The 19,792-nt window shown below is 33.9% G+C and overlaps 2 protein-coding genes across 2 annotated transcripts; both read right to left on the bottom strand.

Annotated features, from left to right (window-relative positions):
- Positions 1 to 1,601: 1,601 nt before the first annotated feature.
- Positions 1,602 to 2,847, bottom strand: LOC136780761 (gephyrin-like). The gene is made up of 7 exons (XM_066739321.1): positions 2,838 to 2,847; positions 2,659 to 2,762; positions 2,538 to 2,592; positions 2,351 to 2,456; positions 1,999 to 2,286; positions 1,780 to 1,919; positions 1,602 to 1,702 (listed from the first exon to the last, which is right to left on the bottom strand). Exons 1-7 carry the CDS (start codon positions 2,845 to 2,847, stop codon positions 1,602 to 1,604), a joined length of 804 nt encoding a protein of 267 aa, XP_066595418.1.
- An 8,663-nt stretch (positions 2,848 to 11,510) lies between these two features.
- On the bottom strand, positions 11,511 to 18,980 carry LOC136780772 (dynein heavy chain, cytoplasmic-like). Its single transcript, XM_066739329.1, is given in 10 exon segments — positions 11,511 to 14,676; positions 14,744 to 14,815; positions 15,391 to 15,610; positions 15,612 to 15,765; positions 15,856 to 16,978; positions 16,981 to 17,085; positions 17,152 to 17,246; positions 17,249 to 17,411; positions 17,413 to 17,669; positions 18,788 to 18,980. Coding segments are annotated over 10 exon segments (3,678 nt in total). The 3' UTR covers positions 11,511 to 13,380.
- Positions 18,981 to 19,792: the final 812 nt, after the last annotated feature.

Consider the following 19,792-nt stretch of genomic DNA (forward strand, 5'->3'; position numbering starts at 1 on the left):
ATTAAACGGAATTGAGACTAATCGATTAACGAGCAAACGATGTGCTTGATTTAAGAAGGAAGAATAGAATGAACGAATCCAAAAAACTAACTACTACATTAACTTTACCTTGTCACGGTTATAAGATTGTTCCAAAATGCTCTGTACACAATAAATAGGGTGCTTTAAACCAATCACGTTTGACTTCAAAGAGTTTTCTTGAATAGGGTATAGGGTTAGTTAAACAGTAGCTATTTTCATCTGGATGAAACCGACTTAACTTAAACGGCGATTTAAACATCGTTTATAATAACTTAAGTTTACTTAACCATCAGTTAATTGTACATTTGGTTGAAACGGCCCTTTGGTAGGGTTCACTCTAAATTATTATCATTGGTCGTAGAGACCAACGCAGTAGAAAGGACATTTTCGCAGAAAAACACTAACTTCAGATGAAGAAAATTAATCCGCAGAAATTGTCGATAATGCATGCCGGTAAAGCCGGTATTTTTCGTACGAGGGATAAAACAAACTTAAATGGAGTATAGGCAATACCAGGCAATACTTTGACAGGAGAAGGTTGTTATGTTACAGTGAAGCCAGATCGTGGACGGATTTTAGTCCCCAGTCCCCAGTTCTCCACCACGTCGTCTGCTGCGCACCCAGCTCTCACCCATAGAAAGCGGCTACTAGGCACTAGCCACTATTGTCCGTGAGATTGAGATGATGCTTCACCATTCGTAGCACGCACACTCTTTTGCCGGTATGTACATGTGTATCGGTCTCCTCCGTCTCCTCCGACAAGCTTCCCATAGAGCACTAAATGTCTTAAAGACATCTTTTAGGTGTCTTTTAGTCAATTGGATGACTAAAAGATGTCCATAAGACAACTTTTAGTCAAGTGTGCTGTATGGGTTCGGCCCTCGGTAGGTCTCGGGTGGTCTCGGGAACGAGAAGGAACGATGTTGATTCTCGGACCTCTTTACCCAAAAACTCGAAGCAAATCAAAATCTTTTTCCTAAACTAGTTTTTAATTATTTTAAAATGCTTACACGTACTCATTAATTTATTTGATTTGGTAATAAATACAAAAAATGCTTTCCTATAATAACAAATAATGATGAGTTGAGGTATAATAAACCCAATGTTTTTGTATTAATCTGCTAACAAATGCATTATTTTATTTTTTATTGAGTCCAATAAGTTAATGATTTTTAAAAAAATAGATCCTTGTAAAGAAAAAAAATGAAAAAATTTTAAACTCCGCCAAGACTCGAACCCGAAACCGTCGCGTGACAAACGGCAATCTTATCGTCTGCACTACAGCAATGACTTAATATAACAAAAGCAAAACAGCCTTTTAAAGACTGAATACAATTCTTTCATTAACTCGTCATAAACGATCAAGAATCAGCGGCAATAATAAATAAATTTATTTGCACAGCATTATTGCTCTAAATTTATTATGATTTTAATTTGAAATCTACATTTTGCATGAAGATACGATAGTTTAATGGTATTCATGCAGTACTTTAAATACAAAACTATTCATATGCTTAATTATCATAAATTATTCGATTACACGTAACATATATATATTATTGTTTGGGATTTTAGGTATGTTATTGCGAGCGGTTCGAGACTCGGGCCGACTCGCAGCACACTCTGTCTCTTCTGCTTGTAGCAAAAGTGGTGAGCCTTCTAGGATTCAAATCTATTCGATCTGTAGTTGACAATAACATATAAGAAAAAATTAAGGTTTAATTATCGATCTTATCTTTATAAATAAATAATATTTACCAAAATGGATTACAGCAGATAATTTCGTTTTTAAGTCGGACTTCAGTATTTCGTTAGTTTCTGGTTCAGGAGGCCCTATACATATGAGAATGTCCACGTCCTTAATTGCATTTGTGTAGTCTTTTTCGTTTGTGTAGCTACTAGGAAATGCAATAAAATTTAATGAATCCAGTAGAGTAATTAACAGATGGATCACCTAATAATTTTATAATAACTTACGTGTTAGTATATTCTCCAAGAAGCTCGTTGTGCACGCGTATAATACGTTTGTTAGTCGAATTAAAACCATTTTCCTTTAAAATTGACATTTGTGCTAATATATTATATTTATTCTTTACGCTAGGGCAACCCAGCTCAATTTGAATTATGCCAATCTCTGGTTTTTTGTAAGCGGTAATATACTTTTGCGTGTTAATAGCAATGCGTAGAATTACAATATTTTCTGATGTAATTTTTGTTTTCTTTGGTAATACCAACTCAATTTTTTTAATGTCAACGCCAACGGACCTATAAAAACGGTATTAATATAGCGATATACAAAAATTTAAATGTACTATATAATCACACTTACTTAATATTATGCCCGAGCTTTGGTTCAACCAATATACCAGCATTTATCGTATTATTCGATAGTTCTCTAACCTCGGTGTCATTAACTTCGACTACGGCGGCTACTTCTAAAATTAGCGAATATTAATTAGTACTAATAGTTTCTAAGGAAATCTTTATTTGGATAGTACGAATCATGATTTTCTTACGATCAGAAAGTGTTGTTCCTTCGGTTACCAATCTACACAGGTCATGGGATATATCCTGAAAATAAATAAGATTGATGAATATTATTTCTGCTTACAGTATAGTATAGTGCTTTTCACTTACCCTAGTATTATGAGTAAGCGTTAGCTTCTTCGAAATATTATCATATGCAGTATACACTGCAAAGCCATATATTAAAGATTCTTTGCAGTTTGGATCGTTACGTCCTGAGAAAATGTCATTTTCCCCACACTACGCGTAAAGTGCGTATTTTAGCTCTCTGTGGCGGGCTCTAAAATGACCTATGTACATCATGGTAATTTCCAAGCACGATAAATTAGCTGAATATAGTTCACTTGATCCATCTAATCGACTTATTATGAAAAACAAAAGAGTTCTGCACGCTTTAAATTACTATAGTGCTACTCAGTCAATCAGTCAAAATGCCTTCAGAAGATTCATCGGATGATGAAAATTTTGATAGTGAATTATTAGTTTGCAACTTTGAAGAAGCCAAATTGCTCATAAATGATTTACTGCCACAAAAATCTAAACAACTTTATCTGAAAGCCTATAAAGACTTCATCGAATGGAAAGAAAAAAATTCAGGATCATTCGATGAAAATGTTTTTATCGTATATTTTGAAGAATTGTCTAACAAAATGAAACCACCTACGCTGTGGAGCATATGGTCCAAGTTACGAGCTACATTGCACGTAAAAGATAATATTGACATTGGCAAATACAAAAATCTCAAGACTTATCTAACCAACAAGAATAAAGGTTATAAGCCAAAGAAATCTAAAACGTTAACTTTATCTGACATTAACAAATTTTTGGACCTAGGCGATGATACCATCTACTTGGCAATGAAAGTTTGTATTAATTATATTTTGTTTTTATTGAATTTGTCAAAATATGTATTTATGTGTATTTACTATAATAATATATCATATTAGGCTATCATTATTGTTGGATTCTTCGGATGTCTCAGATGCCAAGAAATTCTTAATTTAAAGAAGAATGACGTTGAAGATTATGAAGATCATTTCATTATAAATGTCAAAGAAACTAAAACTTATATTTCTCGAAATTTTATAATTTCGAAAGAATATTATCATATTCTTAAGAAATATATATTGCTAAGGCCTACAAAAATGCAAGATGCTGATAGATTGTTTGTCTCTTATCAAAAAGGAAAATGTATAACACAATTCATTGGTAAAAACCAGATTAGTGAGATACCCAGTATTATTGCCAATTTTCTTCAACTACCTGAACCGGAAAAGTATACAGGCCATTGCTACAGGCGCAGTTCAGCAACAGCTCTATCGAATGCAAGTGGAAACTTGGTTTTAGTAAAGAACCATGGGGGTTGGAAGTCTGATCTAGTAGCTCAAGGTTACATAGACTTTTCCACAGCAAACCGAAAACAGATATTTAATATGATAGCTGATTCAAATAATAAGTCTAAACATTTTTTAAATCATCCTCCTATCAAAAACCTTGTTTCCACTGCAAATGTGACCCAAAGTAAGACTGTTTTAACGGATACATATAAAGTACTAGTTGAATCAGTTAATAAGCAGACAGATACACTATTAGATGCACCATCTACGTCATATGGACAAAGTGACATACATAATTATGTAAACCATGAAAATGCAAACATTAACATAATGCATCATCATGTCGATGACTGTCATGAACCTCCACACAAAAAAATTAAACCAAGCATAGAAGAAAAAGGTAAAGGAAAGGATCACGTTCTTTATTACCAATCACAAAGAGAATCTGCCAACAAACATCCCATATAGCACCAAATGTCTTAAATACATCGTTTAGGTGTCTTTTAGTCAATTGGATGACTAAAAGATGTCCATAAGACAACTTTTAGTCAAGTGTGCTGTATGGGATATACCAAAAGCGATATTTCGAAATTGTAAAATAAATACTGTTAATATTAATTACAATTGCTCATGTAAAGAAAATTGCTTAAGTCGACATAAATAAATATATTGCTGTATCATTCTTTTAAACTTTCTCAATTAAATATACGCACTTTCAGCCTAATGTGGGGAAAAGTAGTATATGCACCTCAAGAGTGTAAAGTTGGCAAAGAACGCACTGTGATGCCGCCCTCGCTTCGCTCGGGCGGCAACTTCACGCAGTGCGTACATTGCCCACTGTAGTCTCTCGGTGTATAATGTACTATTTTAATGACTCTGTTAAAAACATCTTCAACTTCTATAACTTCCAATTCCATTAACATTGCACGATCGAGAAGTACTGTTTTCGCTTCATTTAACGAAATTGATGATAAGAGTTCCCTTATTTCTTCTGAATCAATTATCGTATTATACCCTATTTTTATTGTGGGCGAATGTTTAAATGTTTTATTTATTTTTGCTTCGCTATCATTAAGCACGTCTACCGCATAATTTATAGCAGGCGTGAATTCTATTACGTATTCCTTCAAAGCTTCCAGTGGAACACGTAAATTGAGTATTAATGTTTTATTATTTATACCCCAATTAATGCTGAAAATATAATTTGCATTATATTTGTAATATTAATGTAAATATCAATTGAAATAAAAATGTTACCTTGAAAGCATTGACATTGGTGTAAAATTTGTACCACATAAATATTTAGAATAGAGTATATTTGTTGTTTCTTCTTCCGCAATAGTTCATTTTATAGCTTTAGAAGATTTTAAATTGAATGTGCGATTGTAAACTTCATCTATCACTGAAATTACATTTGCTAGTCAATCTGAGCACCATACATTCAAGCAATCCTAATAAAGTTATATAATTTCCTATAGAGCACTTAGTGGCTTAGAGACATCTTTTTGTTGTCTTTTAGTGAATTTGATGACTAAAAGATGTCTATAAGACCACTTTTAGTCAAATGTGCTGTATGGGTTATTTTTAATATGAAAGAGAAATAATTATTAGTACAATAAAATGTTGAATAATAATTAATAATACCTTTATTGCATTCTCATCACATTTAACCAATTTTTCACAAGGTATTATACCATTAAATATAATTTCCGTAGTATTTTTCGAAATCTTATTTGTTATTTTTATTTTCTGATAATTCTCAACAGAGTATATACAGTTTTCGACATCACCCACTATAAAACACAACCAAAGGAAATTATTATAAACCTTGTTTTACATTTGACTTTCTTTTCCATTGTTAGGATGTTCCCGTCGGTATGGAACTCTATCGACGTATTTCGTTGTTGATAGCAGCGAAGAAGGGTCCTACTCGGGAATATCAGAACCGAGTAGGAAGCGTCTTGCGCTCCAGAATTGCCCTGATAAGAGCTATTGTAAGTGGTAAAGATTTTATAAAAATCATGTGCTTTACAAGGTTTTTCTTTGACAGTGGAACATAGAGCTTTTATTAATTATAATAATGTATAGTAAGTGATTCGTTGCTGTAGTTAAATAACATAATACTATGTTCCGCTTTTGTAGAGAAACCTTGTATACCATGTATGAATAAAATGAAATATCTTTTGTTATTTTGCAGCAAAGTATAGTTCGCAGCCTTATGCAGGGCAATTTGAATATGGAAGCGCACGCCGAGCTGCTGCGAACCTGGATCGTCCACCCGGTAAATACATTTTTCATTTATTAAATGAAGTACACAATTTAACATTTGTTCTTCTTGTTTGGTGTAGGTTTCCATCACTCTTGAGTTTTGCGAGTCCATGTCGGACCAACAAGTGATGGAATACCAGCCCATAGAGCACCTAATGGCTTAAAGACATGTTTTAGGTGTCTTTTAGTCAATTAGATGACTAAAAGATGTCTATAAGACAATTCTTATTCAAGTGTGCTGTATGGGAGGGTCGAAGATTCTGGGTCGCCAGCGCAGCTCCATTCCTAGCAGCAGGAGATGTTGGGTGTGCCGGGCCGTCACAGTCCTCCGTACATGCCTGTAAATGTTAAAGAGATATTTAATTTCATAAAGGTTAATGTGAGGATAAAATTACAATAGTATTTTATTTTTCAGTATTATCTACATCGCAAGGAGAGGAGGCAGGAGACGGGCCGGCCCCAACTCATTGTAAGTTCTTTGCATTACTTTCGAAGATTTTAATTAAATGTAAATACATTTACTTATATGATTTCTATTTGTATGTTTAGTGCCATTAACCCAGGAAGAAACCTCCATATCGGGGGGAGGAGAATTGCCCCAGTTCTCCGAGCGTAAGTTATTTTAGCATTGTTTATCACTTAAGAAATATCTGTTCCCTAATGATATTTCATGTTATATTCTTTCTCTTTCGTAGATATAGAGATGGGCTATATGCCGGAGACTGGGGATAATTTTGTAAATAATCGTAAGTAATATAATTAATTTGTTTTTTCTACAGACTATTGTGTATTTGTATATTTTACAATCGTTTTATTTTTTCTTTCAGCGTTAATTATAGATAATTTGTCGCTGCCGTCGTCGTATTTGGGGCAAAATGTTGAGTATGGAGCGCTAGGTATCTTTTTTTATAAATAGAAATCTTTCTTTATATGTTAATAAAGCAAATTTCTGATTTCTTTCTTTTTTTATTGTAGGAACGCCAACTTCTTCCTGCGTGGCCTCCATCCCCACCGAGCCCACCACCCCGGAGAGACGACGGCAATTCATTTTCCTGGTAATTATCTTTAATTATAAAATATTTCTTTCTCTCATGCATTTCGTACTTTATTAATTTCTTATTTTGTATCTTTTTTATATTCAGAGATCTTTCAAACTCCGAGAAATGGTGAGTTTTTTAATGTTTCTTTCATTCTTCTTCTAGTATATATATATAAGTCAATTCTTTTCTCACACGTGTTTTTTCTCTATTCTTCTTAGATAATGAGGATTCAATGGCAATACAGGCCGACTGCCTTCCGCCCATCTCACCAACTTCGTCAGTGGGGGAACCCTTTAAAGAGTTCACTCCACCAATGAGAGAATTGGGTACAATTATTAATAAGGTTTATTTATACAATTACCTTTAATTTGCTTCGATTACACGGATTTCTTCTTGTAGTGGTTACCGAAAAACAAGCCCAGCCTGGAGGCTCTAAGCCTCGCAGAAAGAGGAGGCGGGAGCTTGATCTCCTTCTTTCTTTGGTGAGTTCTCTTTCTTTCATTCCTTGAGGTATATCAGAAATCAAAGTAAAATGAATTTTTTTATTGAGTTTATTATAGGAAAGGAGAATGAACAAAATTTATAAAATGAAAGGCTGATGTTTAAGTGAATTATGAAACTTATAATTTGTTGTTCTTTGTTTTCTTTCTAACAGACAAAAAGATTCAAAACGAAGAAAGCGTGTGTAAGGGAGGAGGACGAGGAAGATGAGAAGAAACAGGAAGAGGAGAAGGAGAAAGAAGAGGAAATGGAAAAGAGAAAAGGAAGAGGAAGGGGAAAAGGGAGGGGAATAGGAAATGGAAAAGGATAGGGAATTGGCAAAGGGATAGGAAAGAAAAAGGGAGAGAGATGTAAATTTTTGTAAATACAGTTGCGTTCATTTTAAAATTGTTGAATTATTGAATACCTTTGTACCTACGATTTTCACGAATCCGAAATGTACCTCGCATCTCAATACATATGTTACGTGAATTAAATGGAATTTTATTCTTGACAGTCGCATTTTACTTTATATTAAAATAATATTTACGTTACCTTTTAATTAAGAAGACCCACTCCTTGTAATTCCACTTTTGTCCGGAATATAAAACAGTATTTCCTGTTCTTCAAGTAACACACACACTACTTGTTTACAATGACACAGGTCTGGGGTCACTGACTGATTCAAACTGATCTTGCGCATTTCGAGTTGTTGATTTGACTAGTACGGTTATGACGTAATAGATTTAAATACTTTATTTCAAAAAACTTTGTTTTGAACTTTAATACAGCAATCATAAAGATGCATGGGTTATGAAATTAACGAATTCGTTAGAACAATTGAATATTTATTAATAATAATAGGTAAATTGAAACGTCCTCGCATTACATATAGGTACTGTACTTTTCTACCAATACTCTAGTAAATACTTTAACATTTTTCGATACAGCGATCCCTGCTCTAGACTATATTGTTGAAAATATGATTCTTAACAATGTATAGTTGGGGTTATTCATGGAAAGATGGAAAAAAATTTTTTAACCATCGGATAAGGTAGGATGTCTGCATTGAAAATTTACCGACGTAACAAGCATGCATTACTGTATAAGTGAGTTACTTGGGAGATTCCTATTTGTGGATACGTAATGGGGAGAGCAGGTGCAATGAATACCAAAGTATTTAGATAGATTTTTCACTTCCACTTTTAACTTTGCTGTTTTTACAATCATTACAAAAATATAATTCTCGCTAACACTTGAAAACGGAACGTCCCAGTGTTATATATGTTCCATTGACATTTTCTGTTGCAAATTAGACTTCTGATGGGGTATTGGTGAGGCTTTTCTTTCGAGATAGTCTTTGAAATTGTGTCTTTTAATGACAATTAGTCCTTGATGTAATTCGTAATAGAAGTAAATTAGATTGTTTTAGATAGTTTTACTTTTTTATACGGTTTTCAGTCGAGGGTTTAGGAATTAGCATAGTCGGCATCCTCCCGGAAATGGCATTCTCGAAATGTCAATTTACTCGATTTTAACGCTAGAGTTAGTTGTCGCTGCCGCGAGAACGGCTCTTATCCCGGAATCGTGTTTTGGCCGAAGAATGGTCGGTAACTTTTCCGATTTTTTTCAGCAAAATGTGCACTATGTTCTTCTTTGGTATTCTCAATTCATTCATCAATGTTAATTCCAGATTGCAAATAATATAGCTTCTGTATTCCATATAGCAGGAAATTTAAACAATTTTCTTCAACTATACAGTCTTGAAGCCAATAAAATTCTGCAGGTTCTCCCTCCCGCACGTAAGCGCATCTTAACCACTAGACTGCATTAGGATATGTACGATAGATCATTACAATTTTGATGAATATTCAACTGATATTGAAAATCACCTTACTTTATTTTTTTTCGAATTAAATCCTTAAAATCATTGTTAAATATTTTTATATCTTACATTTTTTTAATCAATTGAATAAATATTGCAAAAACAATATTTCAACTATATCCTCGACATAATTTCAGTTCATTAAGAAAACGTTGTTGTGCTAACGTCATTTAATCGTTGCATCTACAGAAAAAATCAATATTTAAAATACGTTAGAAAGATGCCATCAATTCTACCGTTTTATACATATGTTAGTTGTGGAGAAATATGTCGCTTCATCAATGTATAATACTTTTAATTAAAGATTTGTTCGTCGTGTCCGACAAAGATTTCATTTGAGAGACCAATTGTAATATTATACAAAAAGTGAATAAAAAACGCGTATATAAAGTATCACAGATCTTTGCTTATTAAATTTACCCTACTACAATAGCTTAATTATCATAATTTACATAACTTTTCAAGAAAATCTTTAATACACTCTGTGAGCAATTTGACCCGGTATGATATTCCGCAGTAAATTTAAAATAAAAATAGGAATGAGAAGAAAGGATAGGAAGAAGACTACGCATCCACAGTGGAATACGTAGATGGGTTAATTGATAATTTAAAGGAACAAGGTCCCAGGATCGTATGGTACGATAGTGCTACAAGCACCGTATGTACAAAAGCACGGATACATAAGAGCACGGTCCTAGCTTCGATAGTTCGGTAGGAAGCTGGAATTCCGGCTGGAAAACCTGGCGCAGCTCGCGAGCTTATATACAATGGGAGCAAAATTTTACTAGCGAGAAACACTCCACGAGGCGACCATCTGGCGGCGTTGAGCCAAAATGGGGAGTCTGGAATATAGAGATGGAATGTGCGCTAGAGCGAGGCGCAGCCCGACCTGGACCGGACTGACCCGCACCGCTCACACCAACACATCTCCGATCTCTAAGCACTCCGATATAATTCTTTTTTATTTTCCCACACACCGTACCTGCAAATATAAAATAAAAGAATTTTTTAATATTTAAAACAATATAAATATTATATCAATAATCTAAGGTGTATTGACATGCTAACATATGACTGATTTTACACTGAGATATTCCTGCGCTTGATCAATTAAAAAACGTTTTCTTGGTATACACTTTACAAAGCTGATTTTAATTAAATAAGAATACACTGTGTCTTCTAATATCATCCATATCTTCAAATAGCGTAATAGATAGATATAGTGTCAAAGTTAACCAGGTACTAAGGTATTAAATTAAAATCTTAAAAAATAAATATCCAGTTATTTCAGTCCTGTTTTATCTATTCCCAATTTTAATGGTGCAGAAACAGTCATTTTAAAGTGATTTTATACCGACTCTTTTTCTCAAAAAAACTGTTATTCTTCTAAGTTATTTTAATGCAATTTTTGAGGTATACAATGCAAGTATTGCTTCTCATAATTTCAAAATGTGGCTATTTCCATGCAACAGATCCCCGGCAAATAACTGTTTTGTTATTATTATATTTTTTTTTTCGAAATTTAAAATTTTGCCACTAAAAATATATACTTGTCTAACATTTTGATTTCACTAATTTTTTCTATTGGAATATTTTAATGATTTTACTACATTATTTACGTTAGATTATTTTTGTACTTGCCTCATTTTTTCAGGCGAACCTTGTTTTTTATGGGATTTAGACTATCACAATTGGATAAAAGATAAGACAACCCACATTTTCTTTAGAAAAAAAAGCTTGCAGTTTGCGAAACTATAAGCAGCAAATTGGTTTTATAAAACACACTAAACCTTTTCGGGGTTACTACAGTAATTTTACATACTACAGTCTTGTCCTCGAAAAAATGACTAGATTATTAAAATTTCTTTATGTACAAATATACGCTCATATAATTTAAATTTTTTTGTATGGAGGATATACATCTGGAAAAATACAAAACAAGTTTTTTGCTGATGAAAGTATATATTTAAATACAACAGTGGTTTACTTATAAATATGAATGTATAAGAATAAAAAATTGTTGCCGGCATAACTATTGCCAGTTATCCAGGTACTTTGTTACAACAAACTTAAAAATATTCTTATTTTGTAAGCGTCGTTATCGCCAAGCTTAGAATCACGTCTTATATACCACCAGAAAGATAAAGTTATCTCAAAACAATCCCTTCCCAATATAAAGCTAGGCCAAGGTTTAGTATAATATGTTTGCCAAAACAGTAGTGAACACACTCACTGCTTAGCTTTAACGCCGCTCAACTATAAAATTACCTTATACATAATTAAAGTTTCCATTATTATATTATAGGAGACGAGAAAAGAGAAGCTAGATGGGTCCTATGAACACGTGATAGGTGGAGAGTACGCAAGTCTACTCTCACACGACTACTAGTCTCTTGAATCTTTTTAACTCCCAAATTCAGGTGGGTCATTTGTAAAACATAATTCAAAAAAGTTAATAATGAGCACCAGCACAAAAATGTGCAATTAGATTTCATCAAAAAGATAAAAAAAGTTTTTACATATATGATGAAGACACAAGATACCTAACAGCATTGTCTAATCTGCTTAACATTCTTATTTTTCTAATTAGGAACTATTTCAGCATTTTTTCCACCAGTGTGAAGGATTAATGTAGCAATAGAGTAATCTAAATTCTCCAATTTCTGTTACAAGTTGAGGTTATCAGTTGAACCTAATAATGAATGTCTATGAGTTGATATGTGCATCCATAAACTGTTTATATCTAACAAAGTCCAACTCATACTTTTTGCAAGACTATCTAATTTACTTCAGTAAAGTACTCTAATATCAATTCTTGAACTGTATGTGAATCACATTCTGCTATTCTGCTTCCTTCGATAAATGGGATTTCATTCTTCCCCAAGAATTAAACCACTATGATCACATTTCAGTTTAAGATGCTTCTTTATTTGTTTCTAGTGAATTCCTTTTGGAAACTTGGTTTGTAACTTTAGAATGAACAGATTGACCTTGACAATACCAATGCGGAAGAATCTATTAAACTGACTCGTAAGAAAAATATTGTTTGAAACTAGTCGGTAGTTCTTTCAACTGAATCGTCAACGTATCAAATTGTTCCTTTACTTATTTCTAAATTGAACGAACAATGAAGGCTCATCTCGAAATTCGTCAATTTGAGACCCCATGATTGTTGATAACACCGAACGGACAAGTTTAAAATCTTTTTCATCACATGTGCATGGAAAGTGGCTCTTTTCAGCGTAGTTTACCGGGCCGAAAACGGCTGTTTTCACGCCAGCCGCAGCCGCGCATGCGCACTAGAGTTTTGCTTCATTTTCAACCCTTGGGAGGAAAAAGTCTTTTTCCCTTGGGCTGAAAGTGAAATAAAACACTAACGCGCATGCGCGAGTAATACTGACGTGAAACAGCCGTTTTCGGTCCGGTAGTTAACTACGATGAAAAACCCCACTTTTCATACACTTATGATGAAAAATATCGTGTATAACACGAGATGAAATAATTTGACGATTGCACTCGTGTAAATGGCGACCCTCGCTTCGCTCGTGCTGCCAAAATTACACTCGTCTGCAATCGTCAACTTTCCTCCCTTGTTGTACAATATACTATTGGAATTTTCTTGAATAAAAATCTTGCAATCCACTCTGGACATTCGGCGGGCTATCTGTTCTTCATATTCCAAAGTATTCTTGCTCTTAGAAACACCATCTTTTTCTCCTTCGTATTGATAAATTTGCTTTGGCACAGATGCAAATTCTGTGAAGATTCGTCCAGACACTGGTTTATCTTCCGGAAGCTTCATTTCTTCACATACATTCAAGGTTCATGTTGTTCTTGTCTCGATTATTTTGTTTTGAACAGAAGCAACTTGCATGCGTATTTCTCTATCCTTTCGTTCGACACTTTCGTTAATCAAGACCCATTCTCTTTCGATATTATCCAAATCTACCCACGATGGTGGAAACGGGAATTTGTTACATTCAAGGAACTTATGACCTTCGCCATAAATATCCATCCGTTCCTCCCACGATCTTATATTTTTTTTCAAAAAATTAATGTATGTTATAAATCTTATATAATTCGATCCAATTGCATTTTTGTTTGATTGCTGTTGTAAAATGTTTCGGTATTTTTTTAATAGCTGGTCACTGAAGGTTGATATTTCATTACCCAAAAGAATTCCAAATATACATAAAATTTCCTTGTGCAAAGAATCGTGATTAAGAGAGATTTTACTCTGTACTTTTGCAAAATTAATAATGACGGGACCAAATTGTCGTTTGGTACTAAAAGTATCGAAGGTAAGCTTGGACTTTTTAATGTTGTTTAAACAACTCATCCATAAATTAATATCTTTGCCAAGTTTCCTGTAAAGATTATTATCAGGCTGAAGATCCAAGAGAGCTTGATAACGTAGCCATTCATCAACATAATTAGCGATGTCCTTTATTTTCGATTCAATAACCTCGTAAGTTTCTTCCAAAGATTGTTTTCCACCTGGTAATTTTGTTAGTAAGTTCCTGTACATTCCAGACTCTTGTTTATCCAAACTTAGTTGGTATCTCGTACTTTGAAGACGAACTTGGGAAGTGACGATAGCTTGCCAAGCAAAAAATTGCTCCATTATCTGAAATCTGGCATCTTCGATGCTCGGATGCAGATACATTTTCTGATTCGTGATTCTCATTTCGTGAATTTGGCTCTGTATCTTGGGATGCCCACCAGATTTGTATTCCGAATGGTGGTTTGTGGCATCCGTGTCTATACTGAAATCGATTTCTTTATTTTGTCCTGTAAGGACGTTTTTCCAGGCCTTGATACCAGCTTCCAGCTTTGCAGCTAGAATTTTATCAACCTCTTCATCCAATCTGGCGACCCAAATGTGCAAATTTGAATAATTTTTTAAAGAAAGCTCATCTACAGATTCTTGCATCTTCTTAAGAATGCCTGCGAATGTCTTGAATGAATAAGGGCAGGTCTCCAAAGATCGAACATCCAAGTTCAGCTGTTCCTCGAGTACCAAGAGATCCTCTACTTTTTCTTGGAAAGACACTATTGTATCGGAAAGTTTCTCGACATATTGGTCAAGCCTAAAGCTTAACCAGACCATAGTGGTACCCTAAAAACGAAGATTTAAAATATTTATCCGAGTAAAATTTATTGATTAAAAAAATCATTTAACTCACCTCGGAAACGAGAGTCGAAATTGTTGTACGCATTTCAGCCACTAGTGGAATAATACTGGCCTTGTTTTTGATCTACAAAACATCAAATTCGTTTCAAAATTTGTGTAAAAATAACTGATAAACGATCAGGAAACAAATATACAACATAAACTTCAACTTGTCATAAAAAAAATAATGGAACTGCAAAATACAAAATGATAGGTCCCTTTATAATAAAAAGATTATTGATTACAAATTCTGGGCAGGTAACATCAGATTTAAGTAATTAGGCTTTTGTAAGCAGGCTACTAATATGAACTCTATACTTGGAGGAAAGGAGATAATGAAGAAAATAAACTTGTAAAATTTGCTACATCGACTAAGCAGGCAGACAATGACTGCAAATTTGGGTAAGATGCATTAAATTCCTGGAAGCTTCGAAATCGACCATTAATGCGGGACAGTGGAAACTCCGATTGATAAGCTAAAATATTGGAGATCCATGGGATTAGATTCTTAATTAACCTAGTTTGCATCTGAAACCTGTCACTATCCCAAATACTGTTTTTTTTTCGCTATTAACTATAATAAATATATGATTATCTTTCTATGTTATCTATTAGATATAAATTTTGTTAGTTTGTAGCAAAAGAAAATGTAAAATTCACCTTTTCCAAAGTCCTTTCGTAAATCTTGATGGTATCAATGAGACTGATGGCAAATGGATAAACATGATTGGCCTGATGAGTATTTTTTATGATATCTTGTGGCACACTCAACCCTAGGTTTGTTAAACCTCTCACTTCTTTCATAAGAGTGATAATCTCTGGCAGAAAATTTACTTTTAATTTCAATACGCTTCCACCTCGGCCCGTTCTGGAACGAACACTCTATGGTGAAAATGCATCCAATTGTATCAAGATTCTGTTGCTGCACTTTTCTAGTCCAATCATCAAAGATTTCCTGCGTAGATAATTTCATCCTAAAACTATCCCCATCTGCTTTCAACTTCCGTCCTTCAATAAGATTTTCCCATCCCTTTCCTGACCAAAGTGAAGTAATAAAAAGAAAAATTAATCAGAGTCGAATTGTAAGTTAACGAAATAAGACAAAAGAATTTCGAGGAAAATTACCTAAAACATCTTCCATGCGTTTCAAATACATCGTTAACTGATAGTCAATTTACTTAACCCAAATGATGTATCCAGCAACAGGTGGTAAGTCCCTGACTAAACTCATCTTACAACATTTGCTACTTGCATATTGGGCCTTGAATTTTTCGTGAAGAACCTCAATGTCCTCCTTCACTCTTTGTATGAGTTGAGTCCGGTATTCTCTAACAGTTTCTAGAATGTATGGTCGAACGTTTAAGGGTACATTAAAATGGGAAAATATACGGAACATTTCGTTAGTATTTTTAGCAGTTCCTAATTGATCTCTCAAACGCGCCGTTATTCTTTTCTCGACCCTTTCGATACGTTCTTTGTATCGATTAACAGCAGCATCCCAGGAATCCAGACCTTCCTTCGTAACATCAAGGCAATCCACCTCTTTTACGTTCTCATAAGCTACATTAACTTCGCTAATAGCACTCGCATCAGCTGCGTAAAGAGCACATTCAATTTTGGTATTGTTGTTATTCGCACTTTCCGAGCTATAACTGTTTTGCCGGACGGTTGGTCTAAGCATGCGAACAATAGCAGTCCTTAACAGTTCGTGCTGTCTGCTGAAACGTCTTATGTGCTCCATTCGAAACTGGAGTTTCTTGTGAACTGGAAAAACTCGCCAAACTATTTTCATATGCTCGTCCCGTTTCTTCTTCACAACGTCTCTCATTAATCCTGTAAACTTGTCATATTCATAATCCCTAGTTGTAAACACATCGAAGCATTGGCTCATGACATTTTCGAAATCGTCAAAAGGAATGTGCTTCGGTCTTCGTGATCCTAGAGCCTTTAATAGCTGCTGTCCTAGGTCTCTTGAAATAGCTTCTACTAATCTTAAAACTCGATGAATCGGATATTTAGTGCTTCGAATCTTTCTCAAGTGAGTGAAAATCAGTTTAATACTTGCACTAATTCTCTCGAAATCTGTTGCTAATAGCAAGTCATTTATCGGAAAATCTTCTATAAGAGGAAGATAATCGTTTACAGTGGCCAAGGCTTGTTTCAATCCTGTATCTGTATCAAAGTAGACAATTGCATGAAAGCGTTTTCCATGCATCAGGATATCCAGAGTCAACGTAATTTCAATACTTTTTCTCTCTTTTCTTGAATATGATAAAGCACTCTTTTCAAACTTAGCCAGAAGGAAATTTCTTGCAGTGTAGTTCCAGATTCTACGTCCCAATTTAATATTGTTACCTAAAAAAATAATTTTTCATATATATATATATTTAATTGAATTTAGATTGAAATAGCAAGAATTACCTTCTGGATTTCTTTAATCCATTTATTGACTCCATTCTTTAGCTGATTCAAGAACGTTGAATCTTCCACTTTATCACCAAAGTCAGCAACTTTGGCTTCCTCTTTTCCTCTGAGCATTGCTTAACTATTTGAGCTACAACTGGATGTACAGGCAACAAAATTTCTGGTATATCTATATTTTGCTGTAAATGCAATAGTTCCATTTCCAATTCTGCAATCGCTTTCTCTACAAATGGTGCCACTTTGTTACCATCCCCATCACACAGCACGATCAGTCTCTTTTACATAACTTTTAAAATAAGGTGCCATGGCTTTGCTGATTGCATGTAACGTTTCATAAGGTGATGTGTCTGCAAAAGTAACAAGTCTTAACTGCGAATGTATAGATTTATCTGCTTCCACAATGGTTCCAATTTTAGTTAGAACTAAGGAAGACACTTTAGGATTTGTAAAATGTATCTCATTTGAAATGTAGTATACAAAATTATTATTTTCTTCATCTGTCTCTCCACTGTGTCATCCTCTGAAAAAAAAATGCTTTTATTAGATTTGCTCTCCTTAAAAAAAGAAAGAAAAAACAATCTGAAATCAATACTTCAAAAAAAGAATATTTCTTGTCAACAAGTACAAAATAAAACTCTATGAATTACTGCATTAATTTACTTTGTTAACTGAAATACTTCAGTCATTAAATTCAAATTGGAATCTCTAAAAATAAATGAATTAATATTGCTATGATCAAAATGCATAAAAGGACTCATCAAATGATTTGGGAATTGAGAATTAGTTTTACCATAACTTCATTAATCCTATCGGTTAAATAAAGAGGGGGGGGGGGGGGAGCAGAAGATGACATTTTTGACTGTATTGTTTTTTGACATGAGACACCCGATGAAAAATTTTATATGGAGATGCTAGGTAATTTATAATAGTATATGCACATTTCCTGTTCGATTCAGGAGAGAGTGGGGCAAAACGATTCCTCTAAAGAAAAATCCATCGCAGAGCTGCTATTATCAATATTAACATAAAAAAATTTTGTGTAATGAATATCATATATTGCTTTACATTTCGAAGTAATCGCCAAAATTAAATTGTTAAAGATGCTTTGTAGTAACAAATTTAAAGTAAACTTAACAAATAGATCATTTTACCCCACGAGTAAGGATAAAATAATCTCATGCCAAATAATTTAAATTATGATCTTATAACTGTAGATACGATAGAAAAAAGTTATAAATTTTCAAATAAAAAGGTTGAGAAGCATATTTTAGTGCTAACATTCTGTTCTTTCTTTTATGAAAAAACAAGTGTTATTCAAGTATATAATTGCTTCAGCATGAAAAGAGTAAAAAAAGTACATACATTGGATCTAATCTTCTCCATAAATGTCGTTTTTAAACCGTTTGTCGTTTATAAAATTCACTCTGGTCACCATCATTATCATTACTGCATTTTGAGTCACGGTCTGTTTTTTACCGATAAATCGACTAAGGAATTGTTTTGGCCCATTTTCCCTTCTAATGTGAATAATAATGTCCTCCTCTTCGTCCAGAAAGCGAAAAGGGGTCGCGTTGACCAAAAGTAATCGAAAGAGATTATTCAACAAGAAAAAAATAAAGGAGCGTGACGATACCTTTTGCAGAACTTCTTTGGATGTAGAGTGCGCAGACCTGGGAGTCACTAAGGAACTTTCGGATAGATTCTTGATTTTTTTGATCCCCCAAGGCCAAATTGAAACCTGAAGGAACTGTATCTTCGCCAGGCAAATGTATGGCCAGCGCTTTCCTCAGGTAATTCGCGAATTGCGAATACTCCACTGTCTCCATGATTGCCACATTCTGGGATTTCGAGGGAGGTTCCCCGAACCCGACCAACGAGTCTCTTATGTTTCCTTCTTTCCTTGATTAACGATTAATGCCGTCAAATTTTCGGTCTCTTCATTCAAGGCTAACCTGGCTTTCCTCATCTACTTCTTTCACTGTATCTTCGTCAATAATTTAGAGACAGCATTATAACTCGTAACCTGCGGGAAAATTGTTTCTTTAATTTCATTCAGTATTTTATATATAAATTAACAATTGCGTGTTCAATTTATAGAACTCAAGATGACCTTCACATGAACCCTTCAGCGTACCTCTCAAGGTTTAATTAATATGTTCATTGATTAGAGTTTTAAACACATGATAAAAATAAATATCTATCGCGTCTTTTCTTGACTCGCTTAGTTTTCGAAAAAAAACAGCATTATTCTAAACATCTTGTTATGTGTATATAACGATAATATTCGAACACTATTATTGATTCGCGAAAATGCTCGATCAAAAACGAAATATATCGAAATGCACTTAGATCTGGTAGGATCTTCGAAAGACTCGTTGATTATTATTATCTGATAATATTACTTTTTTATATAATTTCTGTTTATTGCAATGTGTATAAGTAATTCCATAAGCTGTTCACGGTAATCAATTGGAGAGGCATTTTTGAACTGACTGTCAAACAGGATATTTGGCAATAAAGGGATGTTATATTTATTTTGAATTTGAGTATCTGCACTGGTACGCACTGAATATATCTCTATTTTTTTATTATTAATGTGAAGGCAGAAAATAGATATATACTTAGTGTACACTGGCGC

This window comes from Prorops nasuta, unplaced genomic scaffold, assembly GCF_024137725.1.
Source record: "Prorops nasuta isolate Cenicafe-Biocafe unplaced genomic scaffold, Cenicafe_Pnas_1.2 PNAS00002, whole genome shotgun sequence".
In the NCBI taxonomy this organism is placed as follows: domain Eukaryota; kingdom Metazoa; phylum Arthropoda; class Insecta; order Hymenoptera; family Bethylidae; genus Prorops; species Prorops nasuta.

Bases quoted from the DNA above. Each gene is read 5' to 3' on its own strand.
- LOC136780761 (XM_066739321.1), bottom strand. The intron at 2,287-2,350 runs GTAAGTGTGATT...CCGTTTTTATAG, and splicing joins AAGCTCGGGCATAATATTAA to GTCCGTTGGCGTTGACATTA. The intron at 1,703-1,779 runs GTAAATATTATT...TGTCAACTACAG, and splicing joins ATCTGCTGTAATCCATTTTG to ATCGAATAGATTTGAATCCT.